The sequence below is a fragment of the Panthera onca genome, chromosome D1 (genome assembly GCF_046562875.1).
Source record: "Panthera onca isolate mPanOnc1 chromosome D1, mPanOnc1 haplotype 2, whole genome shotgun sequence".
In the NCBI taxonomy this organism is placed as follows: domain Eukaryota; kingdom Metazoa; phylum Chordata; class Mammalia; order Carnivora; family Felidae; genus Panthera; species Panthera onca.
The window spans coordinates 11652885-11674801 of NC_138348.1; the positions used below are offsets into that span (position 1 = coordinate 11652885).

The following is a 21917-nucleotide window of genomic DNA, read 5'->3' on the forward strand; positions in this document are numbered from 1 at the left end:
CACAGAATGTAAGTAACAAATTAAAGAAGTTATGTCAAGCAAGATCCCCAACCTACATGTCTGTTGCACAATTAGGCTCAACAAAGGTTTTTCTTCCCTTTACCTTTCTTGTCATGGACTGATATGGTTTCAATTTAGGTCACTTGCAATAGAAAATAAATATGCTTTTGGATGACATTCTTTAGCTTTATGACATCAGATGCTGGGTCCAGAATGCCATATCTTAGAGCTGGTTAGATCATAATTCCAGGACCACAAGCATCCACCACAGACCTCTTTACAATATAACACTGCTCATACCAATCCATTCATTACTTGGGACAAATTTTCTGTTCCCCTTGCCCTTGATTTGTACCTATCCAATGGTTGATACTGAACAGGAAGTCTGACTCTGGTTTAGGAACCTGAGAGCCCTAAATAGTTGTGTCTATCAATGACTGTTCAGAGCCAAGAGAAAATAAGGTACCTATAAACTATGTCTGAGATGAGCCAGTGGTCACATATGTGGGGTCATGAAGTCCACTGGGCCAGAAATAGGAGCCCAAATCAGCAGATCCAAAGTTGGGAAGTCACAGTGAGCAAAAACCAGACATAAGGTTAGGTGAGAAACTCTAAAGGAGAGTAGGGTCCCATAGGCTTCATTTTCGTGACTGAAGCCTCCTAGTGACTGGGTGGGACCACTTGGTTTAAGGAACAGGATCAGGGAAGAGAGACTTCCCCTGGAAATTCTAATTCTGCATCTGTTCCCTGGACAGTTCTCACTCTTGGCCCTGTATGGATATTTCCTCTCTGTCCTCACCCCATCCCCAACTTACTTTCACTTTGTGTTCTAGAGTTTGTATATTGTCTCCCATCTCTCTGGAATTTGACCACAGCCTGTCCCACAGATCTGACATCCTTGCTTTCATTTTTATGCATTATCTCAGAAGGAACCCCACTCCAGGACATGAGATAGGACAGCCAAGTCAGTGAGTTTGCAGCAGAAATAAATGTGGATTTTAAATGGCCTGTGATCCTATTTTACAAGATGGTTCTTGAGCAAAGGACAAAGATTTCTGAAGTCCTGCTTCTTTAATGGTTGTGGATATAAGTCATGGTGAATAATGACAGCCATCCCTAAGCCATATCAACTTTGGCTATAACTAGTTTGCCTCTTTCTTTCTTTCTTTCTTTCTTTCTTTCTTTCTTTCTTTCTTTTGTTTACTGTTTATTATTTTTGAGAGAGAGAGACAGAGACAGAGACAGACAGCAAGCAGGGGAGGGGCAGAGAGAGAGGGAGACACAGAATCGGAAGCAGGCTCCAGGCTCTGAGCTGTCAGCACAGAGCCCAACGCGGCCTCAAACTCCCAGACCGCGAGATCATGACCTGAGCTGAAGTCGACTATTTAACTAGGCACCCCAAAGCTGGCTTTGCTTCGCTCCTTCTTTCAATTCATGCTGCTATTTGATCTATTCTCTGACCACTTGGATTATTTGTAAAGGGTTCCTTGATCTGATCTTTGACTCCTCCAAACCAGGTTAAGAGTTACTGCAATGTGTTCCCATAGCATTCTCTATTTCATCTATCCGCACCTATGACACTTTATTACTTTTCCTTGTTTAGTTATATGTCTTCTCCCTGAGTTGTTAACTTTCTGTCTAAACTGCTCTCACACAACTGGGGAAAATTATGTGCTTAATACATATTCATTTAATGAATGAATAAAATTCAAATGCACTTGGCAGATAATTTTGAGATTTTATGCCAAAGGAAGGGAATTAACACTTATCGGATGCTTATTATATGCCAGGCATTGTGCCCAGCAGTTTTTTAAAATTCTGTTTCAGTTCTATAGCTTACACACAAATTCCTTGCTGAAAAAAAAAAAAAAAAAAAAGAAAACACTATGGGTAAGAAAATGCCTCCTTTGACCGTAATTCTCAGTTTCAATTCCTTCCTGCTCCCCCCAAGAGGTAATGACTGTTTATGTTGGTATGTAAATTGACAGTTTTTCTGTCTATGTGTTAACATTCATATATGTACCCCTATGTAATACCGCTTTATGTGGCTCTGTGTGTATTTACATAAACGGTATTATACTGAATGATCCTTCCATACCCTGCTTGCTTTTTCACTCAACATGATTTCTTGGAGCTCTTTCCATGCTATACATATAACTCTACCTCAGTCTTAAGTTATTTCATAGAATTGTCACACCAAAATTTATGTACCTATTGTGCATTGATGGGCATTTAGGTGGTTTCCAGTTTTTGCTAGTTTATTACGAACAGTGTTGCAATATATGAGTTGTATATACCTCTTCGTGCTAATACCCAATTTTTCTGGTAGAAACAGAGAAGTTGAATTGCTATTAATAGGGTTTGTGCATATATATGTTATACACACACACACATACTATATATATATATATATATATACACATATATATGTATATATATGTATATATATATATATATATATATATATAATTTAAATTCAAATTAGTTAACATACAATGTAGTATTGGCTTCAAGGGTAGAACCCATTGATTAATCTCTTACATATGACACCCAGTGCTCATCCCCAAAAGTGCCCTCCATCACCCATTTAGCCCCCATCAACCTCCATTCCATCCACCTCCCCTCCAGCAACCCTCAGTTCATTCTCTGTATTTAAGAATCTCTTATGGTTGCCTCCCTTTTGGTTTTTGTCTTATTTTTCCTTCCCTTTCCCTATGTTCATCTGTTTTGTTTCTTAAATTCCACATATAAGTGAAATCACATGGTATTTGTCTTTCTCTGACTGACTTCTTTCACTTAGCATAATACACTCTAATTCCATCCACATTATTGCAAATGGCAAGATTTTATTCTTTTGATCTCCCAGTAATATTCCATTATATACACACACACACACACACACACACACACACACACACACACATCTTCTTTGTCCATTCATTGGTCGATGAACATTTGGACTCTTTCCGTAATTGGGCTATTGTTGATAGCGCTGCTATAAACATCAGGGTGCATGTGCCCCTTTGAATCATCATTTTTATATCCTTTGGATAAGTACCTAGTAGTGTATGGCTCCTTTTTAATATAGAAGGGTTTGTATATTTTTAACTTCTAATAGACACTGCAAATTCTCTCTAAAGTGGCTGTGATGCTCCTGCCAGCAACCTCCTAGGGCATCTATCTCCTCATACCCTTGATGAAAGATGATATTAACAAAACTTAATTTTTTTCCTACCTGATAACCTCTTTATATGTATTCTGTTAATCCTTAAAATGATCCTACTGGATAAGATTGTTTATTGTTTTCATTCACATACAATGTACTATATACTACCTAAAGACTCTTTATACACACTCTCAGCAGTTCTCACAACCACATATGAGATAGGGGTCTTAACCATTTTTATCCAGGAAATAAAATATGTAAGGCTCAGGAAGGAGGTCAAGTAACATACCCAAAGGCACACACTAACAAGTTAGGGAGATCCTAAGTACATATCTACATGACACTAAAGACCATTAATTGAAAATACACCTTCTCATATGTATGCTTGGCATTGCCCAGAAAACTAAAACAAATTCTGTCAAAAACTGACTATTTTCTCAAGTCACACATAATTTAAGTGCAAAAAAAGAAAGGAGAACTGACTTCTGTTAAATAGTTAGGCCTAGTTTCGGTAAGATCATCACTTATGTTATACACCAGGAGTGACGACCTTCATTTAGAACAGCATTCTTCAAAAATGGATTTCTAGGTGGAACAGTTTTATAAACGGAATTATCACACGTGACCATGAAACAAGGGAGAAACTAAAATATTAAAACAAAAACAGAATGGAATTAATAATGAATTTGTAATGCCTTTCAAAGGTAGAAGTAGTGATGAGGCTCCCTCCCAACTTAGAGCATTTGCATCTAGGTTCAGATAAAGAAATATTCAGCTGTGCTGTGGTCTCAGGGGAGGGACAACAGTTTTGAGAGCAATATCAAGACACTGGGGTCAGGGGATAATAAAGGAGGAAGATTGATGTTTTAAAATCTAGCCCTGGATTAAGCCAGTTAAGAAGAGAGACAACATTGTATCACCACCCACAATGAATTGTTTATACTGGAGGACTCTAGAAGAAATAGACTAACAACCACCTTCCTAGCAACAATTTTTCTGTATTCCCCCTATCAACAGGGTGAACTGTGTCACTGAACAAGGAAACATGAACTCTGGCTACCTTGGCTGCTAAGAAATTCTGAGCAAAATCTGTGACCCATCTGTAGGAAGAATTTAAGTCATCTGGCATGCACTTTTATTCTTATTCCTGGCTCTCCTCTGCATCCCAAACTTGTGTCTCTTACCATTCTTTATTACCATGCGTATTTTATATATCTTTGCAAACTGCTTGCTCAAATATTTGGGAGCAAAAGAGAATATAAAAATGTCCAAGAGTTGGGGCGCCTGGGTGGCTGAGTCAGTCAAACATCTGACTTTGGCTCAGGTCATGATCTCATGGTCCATGAGTTCAAGCCCTGCATCAGACTCTGTGCTGACAGCTCGGAGCCTGGGGCCTGCTTCGGATTCTATGTCTCCTTCTCTCTCTGTCCCTTCCCTGCTTGTGCGCTCTCTCTCTCTCTCTCTCTCTCTCTCTCTCTCTCTCAAAAATAAATAAACATTTAAAAAGAAAAAAAGAAAAAAAATGCCCAAGAGTTTGCTTTACACACCAGGTTGGTGTGTTTGGAAGTGAATTGGTCACATAGGCTGCTGATCTCTCTAACTTCTGCTCCAGTCCCACCCATCCCCCTACTCTGTAGTCCTCCTGGACTTCTCCCCATCATTCTCCCAGTTTTGCCTCTGTCTCTGTCTCTCTCTGCCTCTCTGTATCTCTCTCTCTGTCTTGGAGGACCACCTTGACCCCCTAGTCCAAGTTGAGGCCCGCTAGTATGTTCTCTTAGCACTCCAAGCTTCCTTTCCATACCCTTCATCACTGTTCCATGTCTGTCTTCTGATTTGACTACAGTCTGCATGCCTGACACACCCTGTGTGCACAATAAATTTTTGTGAGGATGCTAATACTCAGGCCACATCCCAGAAAGCCTTTAGAGAGCTGTAAGTGACCTACCAGTGACTAACCCATTCCACTCCCCGCTTTTCACAAAGACTTGAAGCTCTGGGCGGGTGGAGTCCTTTGCTAATGGCTCACAGCTGTAGGGTGAAAGCGTCCCTTTTCCAGCCCCACAGCCCTTCCCTGTGGTTCCACAACAGCTGGCAGCTGCCTGTCAGCAGCTTCTCAGCCAGGAGGTAGAAGCTTGCTCTAAGGGAGACCGAGGTGTGGGCTTCGGTCTGGCAGCTCTGAGTCCTGTTTTCGGGGAAATCACACCACTTCAGCTCTGCTGCAGGAATTTCGGGGCCAGGGACACTTTCCTCCTTCCTTTCATAATTATAATGCCTCAGTGCAAGAAATTGGAGAAGAGACATGTGGCCTGGCTGATTGCAAACCGTGTTCCAGGGGATCCCAGGGATCCTGCACAGGCCTTTTCCAAGAGGTGGGGAGGAGATGAAGCCACTGAGCTCTGGGCCCCGGCCCTTGTTCAATCCACAATCCATCAAGGCAGCTTCTTTCTTTCTTTCTTTCTTTCTTTCTTTTTACATGTTTTATTATTTTTTTAAGTTTATTTATTTATTTTGAGACAGAGAGAGAGAGCACGCTCAAGTAGGGGAGTGGCAGAGAGAGAGAGAAAGAGAGAGGGAGAGAGAGAATCCCAAGCAGGCTCTGCACTGTCAGCACAGAGCCCGATGTGGGGCTCAAACTCATGAACTGCGAGATCATGACGTGAGCCAAAGTCAGATGCTTAACCCACTGAGCCACCCAGGCACCCCTTGTATGTTTTAAATATTAGCTTCCATGTAAACTTGCATTTGAAAGTATGTTTCCATTGGTAATATTATATTTATAATTTGTGGATTTAAGGGGCGCCTGGGGAGCTCAGTGAGCTGAGTGTCTGACTTCAGCTCAAGTCATGATCTCACAGTTTGTCGGTTCGAGTCCCACGTTGGGCTCTGTTTTGACAGCTCAGAGCCTGGAACCTGCTTCAGATTCTGTGTGTGTGTCTCTCTCTCTCTACCCCTCCTTGTGCTCTGTCTCTCTCTGCCTCTCAAAAATGAATTAACATTAGAAAAAAAAAACAACTTTTTTTAATCCATGAACTTAATACAGTCCTCTAACTTTGTGAATGAAGAGGTGACAGGCCAAGGAAGAGAGGCGATAACAAGACTGATTTTTAAGCTTAAGTCTCCTGACTCCTGGTGCCTCGACTGTGCACTTTTCTTTACACACACACACTCACACACACTCACACGCTCTCACACAAACATATACACTCACACACGCACACTCACATACATTCACACATACACACACACTCACAATACTCTTTCACACGCACACTCATACACAATCACATAACTTATAAACACACACACCAGGGAGGTGAAGGGAAGTGAAGGGAAGTGAAGGGAAGGGGGGCAGAGATGGCTACCGGATGTTAACATCCTGCTACCAGTAAAGTTGGTCTCAGGCCTTTCTCTACCCTGGACCCCAGGGCGCCTCATCTTTCCTTCTCTCCATCCTACTTGTGCAGTGACCAGCTCTCCTTCCCTCTCCCCACTCTAAGCAAAAATTCTGTTGTGGTCACTTTGTGAGACCAGCCGTCCTTCATCTTTGGGGGGGTGCAGGGAGAGGGAAAGGCAGGGCACTCCTGGACCCTGTGCTCTTCCAGGGGAAACAGCGTTGCTCCTTCTGGAGAAAGGACTTGGGTGAAGGAGTTCTGTCACAGGGAGGAGGGGTGTGATAGCAGGCAAGTTTGCTTCCCAGGGCCTGACACCATGGTTCGTGCGTGGCCGCCCACTCTGTCTGTGGGGAATCAACCACTCACAATAACCACTACGGGGCAGAAGGTGGCTGGCCACACGATGGGGCAGAAGGTGGCTGGCCAAGCTGAGTCAACCTGGGTGGCATTCTTCCCCCCTTAGGTACACAGGCAAAGATACATTTCTCCAAACACAAAGATTCAAGTTCAAAACCAAGAAAGGGAAATATTTGAGTGCCAGAAAGAGAACTCAGAATCAGAGCAGTTGGCGGGAGGAGAAGCTCTGTGGCTAAGGGGCTTTCTGCCTTAGCCCACCTCCGAGCAGGGGTACTGGGGCATTAAGGACTGTGGGAGGTGATCCAGGCCACTGGGTTGGTGCACAATGTTCAAGGGGGTGGGGAGGCGGTGCTGGGAATCAAGAGATGCGGTCTGTCTCCGCCACCACCTGTGAGACTGCCACCCGCTTGCCTGTGAAAATGGTTGTGATGCTTGCCATCTTCCAAGAGATATCAGAAGCCTGGGCCTGTGTTCACACAAATGTGGGGACTGCCTTCACACAGATGGCAAACCGAGAAATGAACCTAAACGCCGGTCCAGTAGGAGTATCAGGCCTCAGCAGAGACAGACTGAAAACCGCCTGGGAGAGACTCCTTCCCAAGCCAGAGCAAACTGGCCTCCCTCAGCAAGCCCCAGAGGGAAAGCAGTTCAGGAGTCATAAGTTACAAACCACACGAGGAAACAAGCCAGCAGAAGAGGAAGTAGCAGCAAGAACAACAAGGAGGCAAATGTACATGCCGTGACCCATATGGGACAGAATATTCCCAACATTTATTAGTCAAAGATCACCACTGTGGCTTTCAGCCAAAGCAAGGTAATTGAATTGCAGAGCCATGGACTATGCGTCATTCAGATGTGGCAAAGGAGCTCCACAAACCGTTTCTTTACAGATGCAGAAACAGAGATTCAGAGAGGGGAAATGACTTGTCTGAGGCCACCAGCAGGTTAGCAGCAGATGAGGAACAGAATCCAAACTCCGGAGCTAGCCCTGTGCCACTTTTGCTGCTCCACGATGCCCTAGTTTCCCAGGTAGGCATGAATATCGTAACTTCAAGAGAGGACCAGGAGAAAGGAGGGACAGAAAGACCTTCTCAAGACCTGGGAAGCACCAGAACCAAGGACCCGGCTCTCATTAGCCAAGCTCAGATTTGGCTGTGTGATAACTAGAAATTTTAAATAAACCCCATTCTATCTTTTGGTTTGCATTCTGCTGACCTGTTTCTCTTTCTTCTTCTTCTTCTCCCTTCCTTAGTCCTTGTCCTTACTGTCAGCATGACAGAATTATCATCAGAATTGGGGCAGGTCAGTTCTGATAGTTTCTCCCTCCTGCCCACTCTCCAGTCAGGCCCTGCTTGTGCACTGTGTATAAGGATCAAGGAGAGGGGAAAGGGAGAGGGGAGTGGGGAGACCTGATACCTTCAGGCCAGCCTCACTAGCTGCAGGTACTTGGCAGGGATGGGGGTGAAGGGGAGTATGGAAGTTCACATGGGTTCAGCCCTACACGGCCCAAGCTTTAAACACCAGCTCAGACATAAATAAGGCAACAGCTCTTGGCCCATACAAGCATCCCCTCGGGCTTTCAGAATTCATTTGTTATGTAGGACACTAGGCTCACACAATCCCAGATTCACCCAGGATATAATTGTAGATCAGAAAACCAAATTATTTTACAGTAAGAACTAATAGCACACAGTAGGTCCAGAGTAAGTGCTCAAAAATATTGGTAGAAAGTGAAATAAAAGTCCTATGATAATGTTGCTCTGGCTTGAATACTCATTCCCAGCCATTTGTGGCCTGATTTTCCAGAGACGTGTTTGAGAGTTATTGTCACCTTTGTCTGCTTTATTTATTTATTTACTCATCCGATAGTAACAAATATTGGTTGAGCACCTGCTATGTACCAGATACTGCACTAGATCCTGTAATACAACAAGAAGCAAAAGGACACAGTGTCTTCCCATAAAGAGTTCACAGTTTCCTAGAGGTAACTAGAGGATGACTAGAGGCCAAACAAAAAGGTCATTAAAGTATACAGTGACAGGGGTGCCTGGGTGGCTCAGTGGATTAAGCATCCGATTTTGGCTCAGGTCATGATCTCACAGTTCATAGGTTTGAACCCTGCATCGGGCTCTGTGCTGACAGCTCAGAGCCTGAAACCTGCTTCTGCTTCTGTGTCTCCCACTCTCTCTGCCCCTCCCTGACTTATGCCCTGTCTCTGTCTCTCTCTTTTTCTCTCTCTCAAAAATAAAATAAAAACATTAATGCTCTACATTAATTAACGTTTCATTGGGAGGTACAATCCTAGGGCAGCCAAGGTAAAGGGGCAAGGAAACTAAGGCAGGGATGGAGACAAAGCAAACTAAGGGGGTATGTTACTGAGCTGATCACAGCTTAAGGAAAGACACAATTGTTTAATCATGCGTATATCTTTAGACAGACCACATGAAGCCCCCTGTCCTCCAAACAGTCCAGTGGAAGGAAGAGAAAGTGATTTGTCAGATCCCACCTATCTCTTGTCACTAATGCATTCATGTTCACTGGCACATGGAATGAAGTCCTCTGTACTTCTGAGTTGCATTTTCCAGATTTTCTGGCCAACTATTGGAGAAGCCATATCCCATGGCCATGGCCCAGTGCTTTAGCTGAGCTCAAAAGTGAAGAAGGAGCCAAAGTCTCTTAGGGTCCAGTAGTGTTTAGGGTCTCCAGATACAATATAGCATGTCACAAGACAGCTCTGTGCTTTGAGTTTGCCTCCACGACACCTGCTAATAAACATACATGGTTAGAAATTTCTTGGGCACCTGGATGCCTCAGTCGGTTGAGCATCCAACTTCGGTTCAGGTCATGATCTCATGGTAGACTAGTTGGAGCCCCGCATCGGGCTCTGTGCTGACAGCTCAGAGCCTGGAGCCTGCTTCAGATTCTGTGTCTCCCTGTCTCTCTGCCCCTCCCTAGTTCGTGCTCTGTCTCTGTCTCTAAACATTAAAAAAAATTCTTACATATTTCCACCCTTCAACCTTCCCTGCCCCAATCCCTAGTAAACCCTATTCTACTTTCTGTCTCTATGAATCTGCTTATTCCAGGAACCTCATGTAAGTGAAATCATACAGTATTTGTCCTTTGGTGTCTGTCTAGTCCCAGTGTTGACAGGCCTCAAAATGCTGGCATAAAATAATTGCTGGGATGTGGACTCTTACATTGGATTTCCCTCCTAAATGGGATGTCTTGACCTGTTTGCTCCATCATCTCAGAGCCTGTAGGTCTCTGCCAATGACTGTTCTGGAATCTCACGAATAGAGTTCTAAGACTGCAAGTTTCTTACTATATTTGTTTTTTTATTCACTTATTTCTCCAACAAATATTTACTGACCTACTATGTGTCAGATGCTCTTCTAGGGAAGACTGGTATTCGTGTGGTTAGGTTGTTAAAATATTGAAATATATTCCTCTTGTAGGTTAACAGATGCTTTTCCAAACCTGCCAAGTACCCTATCTTCTGTGGTCCCTGCCCCAGAAACCCTGATATTCTCCATGATCCACCAATAAAGGAATAACTGGGCCAATAGGAGGCCTCTAGGACCCTCAAACTATGGTCCTCAACCATTCTGATTAGTCAGTAAACAGAATAGACTTAGCCATACTCCCACAGGACTTTCAGGATGGTGAGCATATAAGCCAACCAACTTCCCTTGCTTGGATCTGGTATACAGCATCACTGTCAAGATGACCATAACACAAAAGTCTGATCTCAGTCACCAAAGGGTCAAATGGATCAATCTGGGTTCAGTTGAAGAAAAAGCTTTCTGAGAATCAGAATCAGAACTGTCTGTAGGGGTGCCTGGGTGGCTCAGTCGGTTGAGCGTCCGACTTCAGCTCAGGTCACGATCTCACGGTTCATGAGTTCGAGCCCCGCGTCGGGCTCTGGGCTGATGGCTCAGAGCCTGGAGCCTGCTTCCGATTCTGTGTCTCCCTCTCTCTCTGCCCCTCCCCATTCATGCTCTGTCTCTCTCTGTCTCAAAAATAAATAAACATTAAAAAAAATAAAAAAAAAACTGTCTGTAAATAGTAGGTAGGGAACCACTCTGCCCTGGAGGCATCTAAGCAGAGTTTACATTGTATTGGATTGTAAGGCTGTATTGGAGAAGACTCAAACCTAGGCTGGGAGAGCAGGTCCTTTCCAATTATGGGATTCTATGAGTCTAAATTGGGCATCAGTAAACTACAGACCACAGCCAAAATCCAGCCCCCACCCCTGTTTTTGTAAATAAAGATTTATTGGAACACAGCATTTCCATGCATTTATGTATCATCTACTTTTGAACTACAAGGGCAGAATTGAGTAATTACCACAGAGGTCATTTGATTGCAAAGCCTAAAATTTTTTTTAAATTTTTTTTTTCAACGTTTTTTTATTTATTTTTGGGACAGAGAGAGACAGAGCATGAACGGGGGAGGGGCAGAGAGAGAGGGAGACACAGAATCGGAAACAGGCTCCAGGCTCCGAGCCATCAGCCCAGAGCCTGACGCGGGGCTCGAACTCACGGACCGCGAGATCGTGACCTGGCTGAAGTCGGACGCTTAACCGACTGCGCCACCCAGGCGCCCCCCTAAAATTTTTTACTCACTAGCCATTTACAGAAAAAGTTTGTCAACCCCATTCTAAAAGACCCTTAGGATGAATTCTTTGACAAAGCAACCAATCACTTCTAATTACCTGTGTCATTAATCCAGATTGGCATGGCTACTAGATTGCTTTCCTTAAAGTGATGCATGTCTTTGTTTAGGATATTAATAAAATATATTCAGGCAATCCCTCTGAGTCAATATGACTTCCCATGCTGTCAAATGGATGAGTAGAAGAAAGTCAAGCTCCTGAGATGCTTTAACATTTCTTTTCTCCTATTTCCATGTGAAAGGTTTGAACTACAGTGTCAACCTGAACATGGCAGCAAGCTCAACAAAGCTGAAAGCAGATACATACTGAGCTCCTATCTAGGTCATAGGGAACTTTTTATGGATGATTGCTTTACATGGATGATTTTACAACTTCATCTGTTACACACAGGTAGATGCTACTGTTTCTGTTTCATAGTAGAGGTGATGGAGGCTTAGAGAGTCTCCCGAACTTGCCCAGTCACATATGGAGCCAGGGTGTTGCCTACATTTCAAGTCTGAAAACTCTGTTTCACATCCATGTTTGTCAATCCAGAAGGTACTTTGAGTGACTATACAAACCCCAACAAAGTCTAAAGATTGAATGAACCCACAACACAGCCCATGCTCTTAATGTCACATTTAGATCACCAAAAAAGATAGTAGAGAGACAATAGGAATATTTCAATGGAGGACCCAAACTCCCAAGTCCACATAATTCTGGAAGAACCACCTCACCTAACTTTCCTGTTTTACCTTAACCTATTCATGATTATTTCAAGTAGAAAGAAAAATGTCTCTGTTCAAAGTCATTTGAAGATTGTGTGGTTAAAGAGGGAAAGATTGAATGGCAGACTGGTTTTGTGTTAACAAGTAATGAGACAAATAGAGAAATATAAAATCTGCCAGCAGTTGACTCAGGTCAAATGCCACTCAGTTACTTCTTTTGTTCAGATATTCCTTAAGGAGGAAGTTACATGACAGGAAAGAGTTGAGGACTAAGAATTGAGGACAGAAAGAAATCCCACTGTGTTCCAGCCCTGTTATGTGCAAAGCCCTTTGTGTGAAGCTGCTTTCAGCTGAAGGAGAATACAAGAGTACTCTTCATATTAGGCTGATGTCATTAGGAACCCTGAAGGCAGATGGGACGGGAGAATGGGTTGGTCCTAACTGCTCTGTCTCTGCAGAGCTTAGCTTGGAGAGGAGATGGAAAGGGGCGGGGACCTCTAAGGGCTCACTCGGTCACCCAGACTCTTAAAAGAGCATCAAATTTGGCATTGGCTACTCTAAATATGGTGCCTACAAAGATTGCTTGACAAATAGATGCTCAATAAGTGTTTGTTTAATGGGTGGATGAAACAAGCTTCCATTCGAATGTCCTGGAAAACTGTGCAGGGAAGGATTCAGAGGCAGTCTCAGAGATCAGCAAGAATGGATGGTGTGACTGCTGACTGGTGTCTGCCATGATGTGAAATAAGGAAGCACAGCCTGAAGACGGAGTCAGAATTTGTATCTTCTTAATGCAGTGGAAATGTCATCTTACATCACAGACTGTGTCCCTCAAACCTACATATGGAAATGGCAAAGAAAAAAGAGCAGAAAGGGAATAGTTGATGAGGATAAAAAGCACTAGAAAAATCGGAAGAGTGGAGGGAAGAGTGTCAACACAGAAAAGAAGGAAAATGGCATAGGCTGACAAATCCTGGCCTAGCTTTCAGTAGGAATATGCAGAATTTCACACGAGCCTTCCGTTTTTATCAACCAGGTTAAAAGGATTTGAGGAACCACAGTGTTCTTATTTTGGGGTCAGACCGCAAACAATGCTGGTGAGAACAGTCCCAGAGGGGAAGGAGATGACAAGGCAACTCTCAAAACATCAGGTTAGCAATCAACAGTTCAGGAAAGAAAATGTCACTGTGTTAAATGATACCTCCTGGATTTTCCAGAACCAAGTTTATTCTAGAGTGTATATAAGTTATTGTTCCCTGATCCGTTCATTTGGTGACCATTTGGCTGGTTTCCTGGCTCCCTGCTAAAAATAAGAAATGGATTGGTCCCTGCAAACATAGCCAGAATTTCCTGCCCATGTCAGACCACAGGTGAAATGCAGAGGTCAGAAACACCTGGACCAGCTCCAAGCCCACACAGAACTGAAGCTCAGACATGAATCATGGTTTGGCTCAGAAAGTTGCACGTGCTCAAACTGAGTAAGAAAGCAGACGTGGGACTTCCCTCTTACCTCTTTCTGGGGGAAGTGAAATCTCTCTTCTGCACAGAGATGCCTGCCCTTTGTAGAAAAGTTTCCTTTTTCTTCTGTAGACCAAAGTTGCGTTTGTAGGCCCTGGAGAGCAGCGATCTGGAGAGTTTCTGCGATTGCATATGCATTTCAGCACAGGCAAAACCAGAGGAAGTTGCTGGTGAGCAGAGTAAAGCAAGAAAGGAATGGGTGAACCCCTGTCGTCCAAGTCTCATAGCTACTTCCTCCCATCTGACCACCATGAGCAGCTATTCTTGAAGGTAGCATGCAAATTCAGGCTGTATTGGAATTCCCATCTTTTACACTTCTCTTTTCATTGTTTCCCCGTGAACAGAAAAGAGAACTTCCTCGAACACGGCAGAGTCATAGGCTTTAGATCATTACAGGTATATAGAGATTCCAAAAAAATAATCAGTATCTTTTGTTTCTTAAATGAGTCCTTGCTGCTTATTTTCCTGAGTACAAAAGCAACAATTATTCAATACCCATCCCTGTGTTTGGAACTTGGTAGATTCTCACTAAAAATGTGCCAAATACGTGAAGCTATGCTCATTTTTGAAAACTCAAAAAATACAGAAAAGTAAGAAGGAAATTTTTACATAATCTATAAAACTTACCAGCAAGATATCATCGCTGTCAATGGGGTGATGTATTATCTCTCAAATGATATCTATGTACATAGTGGAGGTCACACTGAAAGTCTGTTATGCTTTTATCACTTCACTTTACGGCATAAGAATTTCTTTTTTTTTTTAAGTTTATTCATTTATTTTGAGAGAGAGAGTACGAGCAGGGGAGGGGCAGAGAGGGAGAGAGAGAGAGAGAGAGGGAGAATCCCAAGCAGGCTCAGCATGCTCAGCATAGAGCCAGATGCAGTGCTCAATCCCTGTGACATCATGCCCTGAACCAAAATTAAGAGTTGGACGCTCAGCCGACTGAGCCACCTAGGCACCCCCAGCACAAGAATTTCTTATGTTACTGAAAGTTTTTGAAAATATGATGATGATGGCTGTAAAATATTTTGTGATAGGGATGCAATCTAATTTCACTCTTACCAGCTCTTTTAGCTATATTCCACTTTCTGCTATGGTAGAAATGAAGAAGACAGTTCAAACACATGATGGCTGGGTGTTCAGAGATATAGGAACACCTGAATAGAGAATTATCTATATTCACCTTGCTTGTATTCTCATCGCAGAAGACTGAAACCTCAACAGGATCTATCACCGGGCAAACAGAACGTAACAAATTGTCAGCATGTCTCCAAAACCGTGTAACATGTGAGGGTTTTCTCATGATGATGAACTAGCCCCATGACAGTCTGGAGAGGAGTGTGTGGGAATTTCAACAGACTTACCAGACATGCTTGAGGGCACTCAGCTCTAATTTTTCTAGTCCTAGGATCGCCCTACTGAGCTACAAATTTATAACTAATTCATTTACAAATTAGCCAGGACAACCCATGTACAAGCTTTCTTCTCTGACCAAATATAAACCAGACACTCATTCATACATTAATCCCTCTTGGATATAAGTAAATTCCTCCAAGTATGATAACCTAGGCATGAATAAACCCAGAGCATCACCAAGGTTTTAGTAATAACTAGTGAAGTTCAACCTGTGAACCTAGACCACTGGCCTCATTCTATCTGAAGATACCTGTCACTGCATCAGCGGCAACATTATCGTCATTTATTTCCCTGAAACCTTTCCCAGGACATGTACAGGTGATAGTGTAGTGATACCTGTAAACTGAAATATGACATTTTCTTTTTTTCTTTTTTCCCAATACTTTTAAAATTTATTTATTTATTTTTATTTTGAGAGAGAATGAGAGAGAGAGAGAGAGAGAGAGCAAGAGGTGGAGGGGTAGAGGGAGAGAGAGAGAGAGAAAGATTGAGAATCTCAAGCAGGCTCTATGCTCAATGCAGAGCCCAACTCATCACTCAATCCCACAGCCTTGGGAATCATGACCTGAGCAGAAATCAAGAGTCAGACAACCAACAGCCACCCAGGTGCCCTGAAACATGATGTTTTCAACCTCAGCACTGCATCTGGTTTGTGATATGATTTTGGGGGCCACGAGGGTACAATTGTGAGCTTCCTTAATTCCCTTGGATCCTTTGGCTACCACTGAATGTGCTAAGAGGCACCTTACTGGTCTCAAAGAAGTAATGGAGCTGGGCTTCGATTAATCCTGCTACCAGATCAGTGCGTCTGGAAACACTGTTCCAAAGTATGGAGTCTAACAGACATAGTATTAGCACACAAAAGGAAATTCATGAAATTATGTTCTCCTAATGATAGAATGAATGAATTGTTGCTTTAAAAAAATGAGTAATAAAGAGCCACATTCTTTTTTATGCACCTATACTGAGCACATAAACTTAACAGCAGAATGAAAAAGTAAAACTATAACAGCAGGTACCAACTTATTGCTAACGATACACACACAGAGGATGTAGAAGTGTGTAAATACATACACATATGTTTCTTGGCCACTGTCTGCTTTTGGTAGGTCAAAATCTAGATTATAGTATAGATTTTCTCTTTGTTTTAACATTTCTACCTGAAAGGAAACAACACAGTGTGGGGACCACTTGCCTTCACTCTGAATGCTGAGGACAATGCAGACTGAGGTTCACGGAATCCGCTTCAGGTCTCTTCAGCTCTGCTTCAGGAAATAGCACCTCCAAAGCCTATACTATTAGGCTTGTAACAGTAGAACTCCACAGTCCTTGTGTCCAAGATTTTCAGTCTTTTCTTGTGTGTGAATTGCCTTTACCTTCAGGTGAATGGGAAACCCAGCCCTCAGCCTTGACCTACAGCTACTTGCCTAGGTAAGGCGGAGGCAGTGTGTCTCAGCAAGGATGATGCTACCATTCACCTCTGCATTTACAGTAAAAGGAAACTAGTATTGGAGTCCCAGGGGAGAGCAGTTCAGGAAACTAAAACATCAAGAGAGTGAATAAAAAGCAAAACGAGAGCTTTCTTTCAAAGCCGGAAATCTCCCATGGAGGAAGCACTAAGACATGCGGTCGCACTTTTTCTGAGAACCCACCGTGGCTGCAGAGTAACCAGCCTGGGGCTGGGGGCTGTGGGGGGCAGTGAGGGTGGTTAACTGGTAAGGATAAAGCTAGGACAACATGATTTTCTCAAAGTCCTGATGGACCTTAGTATTCCATTTGATTCTCATTTCCCCATTTTGCAATTAGATCAGCCCAAAGAGGAACTGGTGGCTTTAGGGGAGCTGCTGTATGTGTTTTGTTTCAGCAACTGCCTTCTTTCCCATCTGTTCGGTTTGCACCAAGCTCGCTGGCCGCTCCTTAGGGCTGGCGTGTGGCCGGGGCTTCTGAGCCATGAACAGCCTCAGGGGTGCTGTCCTCTTGTGGGCACTGGCAGCGTGGGCTAAAGCGGATGAGTCTCTGGGTGAGACAGATGAGACCAGATTTCAAAAATGCAAGAATACCTTAAAACTACCTGTACTGGAAGTCTTACCGGGAGGTGGCTGGGATAACCTGCGGAATGTGGACATGGGACGGGTGATGGACCTGACTTACAGGAGCTGCAGGACCACGGAGGATGGACAGTACATCATCCCCGACCAAGTCATCAGCATCGCCCAGAAACAGACCAATCTGGAGATGAACTCAGAAGTCCTGGAGTCTTGGGTGAATTACCAGAGCAGCACCTCCTACTCCATCAACCTGGAGCTCTCCCTTTATTCCAAGGTCAATGGCAAGTTCTCCTCTGATTTCCAGAAGATGAAGACCCTTCAAGTGAAAGACCAAGCCATAACAACCCGCGTGCAGGTGAGAAACCTGATCTACACAGTCAAAATCAACCCAGCTTCAGAACTCAGCTGGGGCTTTAAGAAGGAACTCATGGACATCTCTGACCGCCTGGAGAATAACCAGACACGGATGGCCACCTACCTGGCAGAACTGCTGGTCCTCAACTACGGCACCCACGTCATCACCAGCATGGATGCTGGGGCTGTTCTCATCCAGGAGGACCACATAAGAGCCTCGTTCCTGCAGGACAGCCTGAGCAGCCGTACTGCCCTGACCGCGTCTGCCGGTGCTGCCTTCCAGAACATCGTGAACTTCAAATTTGAAGAGAACTACACTTTGCAGAACACCCTCACCAAGAGCTACCTCTCCAACCGAACCAACTCCATGGTGCAGAGCATCGGAGGGCTTCCTTTTTACCCAGGCATCACCCTCCAGGCCTGGCAGCAGGGCATCACTAACCACCTGGTGGCCATCGACCGTGCCGGCCTGCCTCTGCATTTCTTCATCACCCCCAACATGCTGCCCGAGTTGCCGGGGCCGCTCGTGAAGAAGCTGTCGAGGACGGTGGAGGCTGCCGTGAGACACTATTACACATTCAACACCTACCCTGGGTGCACAGATGTCAATTCACCCAACTTCAATTTCCAGGCCAACACTGATGATGGCTCTTGCGAGGGAAAAATGACCAATTTCTCCTTCGGAGGAGTTTATCAAGAATGCACCCAGCTCTCTGGGAAGGAGTTTGTCCAACTCTGCCAAAACCTGGAGCAGAAGAATCCACTCACTGGTGATTTCTCATGCCCCTCTGGCTACTCCCCAGTCCACCTGCTGTCCCAGATCCATGAGGAGGGTTACAACCACCTGGAGTGTCTGAGGAAGTGCACCCTCCTCATCTTCTGCAAGACTGTGTGCGAAGATGTGTTCCGGGTGGCAAAGGCTGAATTTAGGGCTTTTTGGTGTGTGGCCAGTGGGCAGATACCAGAAAACTCAGGACTGCTTTTCGGAGGCCTCTTCAGTGGTAAGAGCATAAACCCTTTGACGAATGCACAGTCATGCCCTGCTGGCTATTTTCCACTGAGACTTTTTGAAAATCTCAATGTATGTGCCTCTCAGGACTATGAGTTGGGCTATAGGTTTTCAGTCCCCTTTGGCGGGTTCTTCAGCTGTGCAGTGGGGAACCCCTTGGTGAATGCTGCCATATCCGGAGATTTAGAGGCACCTTCTCTAAGAAAGTGTCCCGGGGGCTTCAGCCAACACCTCGCCCTCATCAGTGATGGGTGCCAAGTGTCCTACTGTGTCAAGGCTGGGCTGTTCACAGGAGGGTCTCTGCCCCCTGCCAGACTCCCACCTTACACCAGGCCACCCCTCATGAGTCAGGCTGCCACCAACACTGTCATGGTGACCAATAGCGAGACTGCAAGCTCCTGGATTAAGGATTCCCAGACCCACCAGTGGAGGCTGGGGGAGCCGTTAGAGCTACGCAGGGCCATGAGGGTCATCCATGGGGACAGCAGCGGTCTGTCAGGGGGGGCGGCAGCTGGGGTCACAGTGGCAGTCACTGCTGCCCTGGCAGCCACCATCACCCTGGCCATCTACGGCACCCGGAAATACAAGAAGAGGGGATACCAGGCATTGGAGGACGAGACACAGAGTTTGGCTGCGGGCACGGCAGCACCTGGAGATGTCCCCAACCAAGAGCAGGAGCAGAGTCCAGCCTAAATCTCTCCCAGGAAACATTTCTCTCATCTCTGGCCAGAACCACAAGCATGCCTCTCCTTCCTTCTTTCTCCACTTCTGCCTGAGGACTGCAGCAGCAGGTGCAACAAAAGGCAGGTATAACTTTGTGACTTCCTTAGGGCCCTGGGCCAGGAAATGAACAGAGAGCTCTGTGGACAGGGGTTGGGGTGGGGGAGGAGAGCACATGTGACTTTTTAAGCAAAAGTCATCAGGGGTAGGGGCTAAAACACAAAGAGGGTGTCTTTTCTCTGTGTGCATCATGGATTATCTTCATCTGAATATATGTGAAAAGAGAGGAGGGAGCATGTTAATATTTGGATTTGGAGACCATGCGTTTAATCTGAGGTCAGCCACAGTTTCCAATTCACGAGCTATAAGAATTTCTGCCTGTACATGTTACCCTCCCCCTGTTCTGTTTTGTTTTTTTTTGTTTTGTTTTTAATCTCTCTGTATTTCATGCTCCTGGAGGCTGAGTGATCCCCTGGAAGACCCAGGAGGTCCCATGTGGCCTCTGATTTTCAGCATAGAGGGCTCTGTACTGATGGACTGGGTCCTTACAACTGTATCTAAACAGAAAGATGCTGTCTCTCCTAAGTCCATGTTTTCCAACTTTCCAACCACAATTCAGACTTACTCCGACCAGACCACTCTTGGCCTTCAGACTAGTGTCATGAAGTCCTCAAAAACAGATTTTAACTTAAAATCTTCTATTAGGAGGTCAAGGGAGAAGGGATGGTTTGGAGAAAAGGCATGAAGAAAGAAAGGGTGAAAGTTGGAAAAGATCCTGGTGCTCAGGGTAACTGGAATTCTTACCCATAACCACCTACCTGGCTTATGGAGCTGCAGATTTAGGTAAAACAAGCATTCCATTTTCTCAGTCTCTGTTACCAGAGTATCGTCCTTTCTTTTTCCATGAGTGGTCCTTCCCCTTCCTGTCCTTGTATCACGTGTACACATCCCCAAATACACACGTGCACATACCTCCACAATCCCCCTCCCCCGGCCTCCTAACACACACACACCCCAAACACAACCCCACTCCCAACTCCCCCAAACATACACACCCCAAACACACACAGAGCCATAGACACACACACACACACACACACACACACACCACATTCCTACAAAAAGTCTGCATTTCTCTAGGGGTGGGAGATAAGGAAAAATGCAAAAAAGTCAAAGTAAGCCCACACCCAAGTATTATTTCCTCCCTAAAACCAAAACAGAATAGAAACTACCAATTATGTATCCTACCTTTGTTTTTTGTTTTTTGTTTTTCCAGCAAAGAGACTGATATGATCAAATCCCTGTTTTTAAATGAAGCAAAAAAAAGGCACCCAGCACCCTCTGTGACACATGTATTTCAGTCCCAGGCTGACTTCCCTCAGGCAACTAGAGGGATGCATGCCTGTTACCTGGCATTTGGGGCTTTGCCCAATTTTAATACCAATCTTACTGAATTATAATGAATAGGGTGAGTCTATTAATACTTCTCCACATCTTTTTTTCTAATTTTCTTTTTTATTGAGTAAACTCTACCCTGGATGTGGGACTCCAACTCATGATGCTGAGACCAAGGGTCACGTGCTCTACTGACAGAGCCAGCCCCTTCTCCACAACCTTTTTAATAGTTACACAACTCTTCACCAAATCCAATGTCATTAATGAGCTCATTTGCATGAAGGATAATCTGTCCTCACCCGTTAACATTCACAGTCAAGAGCTTAGGTTCACATAAGTCCTGAGGAGCCTGAAGATCCCAGCCTGGGGGAAGATGGGAAGGAGGTTCCTTGTCCGCCTCCCACTGTGAATACCAAGCGAATCACAGAAGGTGAGCCCTGCCCCCCCCCACCCCCCACCGCCAGCCACAGGCACTGATTTCTACATCCTCTTCTCTGAACCCTGCCTAAGCATTAAAATATTCTCTTAAACCTCTGGGTGTTTTGTGGGTAAATTTCAGCTGAGCTAACCACTTTTCTGCAAATTCCCCATGAACCCCTTGAAGATTACGGAGACAGAGACAACGGTCCAGCTACAGGCTTCCAGACTTTGCGCTAACTGCCCTTGGAAATAAAAATTCTTCACAAACTTCTGTTTCTCAGAGTTGCACATAACCATACATTAAAAATGTGGACCTAGGGGCGCCTGGGTGGCTCAGTCGGTTGAGAGACCGACTTCGGCTCAGGTCATGATCTCATTCATGGTTTGTGAGTTCGAGCCCCACGTCGGGCTCTGTGCTGACAGCTCAGAGCCTGGAGCCCGCTTCAGATTCTGTGTCTCCCTCTCTCTCTGCCCCTCCCTCACTCATGCTCTGTCTCTCAGAAATAAACATTAAAAAAAATTTTTTTTTAAATGTGGACCTAAGGAACACTGTCCGGCTGCTCATCCACAGGAAATGAGAACACAAGGCTTTGCAGTTTGCAATCATCCTTTTGCCGAGTCAGCACCTGGAGAGGGGAGTTCACAGGCTCTGTTTTCCTGATCTGTGAGCTCAGACTGGGCGCTGTGGGAAGGCTCACCCCGGCTTCCACCCAAACCACACTCCCCAGACTCTCGGA

General features: G+C 44.7%; 1 protein-coding gene and 1 long non-coding RNA gene across 2 annotated transcripts in view; one reads left to right on the forward strand and one right to left on the reverse strand.

The window, feature by feature from the left end:
* LOC132661802 (uncharacterized) overlaps positions 1-14591 on the reverse strand; it is a 35111-nt gene extending 20520 nt beyond the window's left edge. The window contains exon 1 of the long non-coding RNA XR_013550227.2: positions 13808-14591. This is a non-coding gene — a long non-coding RNA (uncharacterized LOC132661802). The remainder of the gene's footprint in view (positions 1-13807) is intronic.
* Positions 14592-16992: 2401 nt separating this feature from the next.
* Positions 16993-21447, forward strand: MPEG1 (macrophage expressed 1). Its single transcript, XM_060606748.3, has one exon. The coding sequence runs from the start codon at positions 17185-17187 to the stop codon at positions 19336-19338; it is 2154 nt and encodes a 717-aa protein (XP_060462731.1). The 5' UTR covers positions 16993-17184; the 3' UTR covers positions 19339-21447.
* Positions 21448-21917: the final 470 nt, after the last annotated feature.

Coding starts and splice junctions, on each gene's coding strand:
- MPEG1 (XM_060606748.3), top strand. CDS start 17,185: ATGAACAGCCTCAGGGGTGCTGTCCTCTTGTGGGCACTGGCAGCGTGG.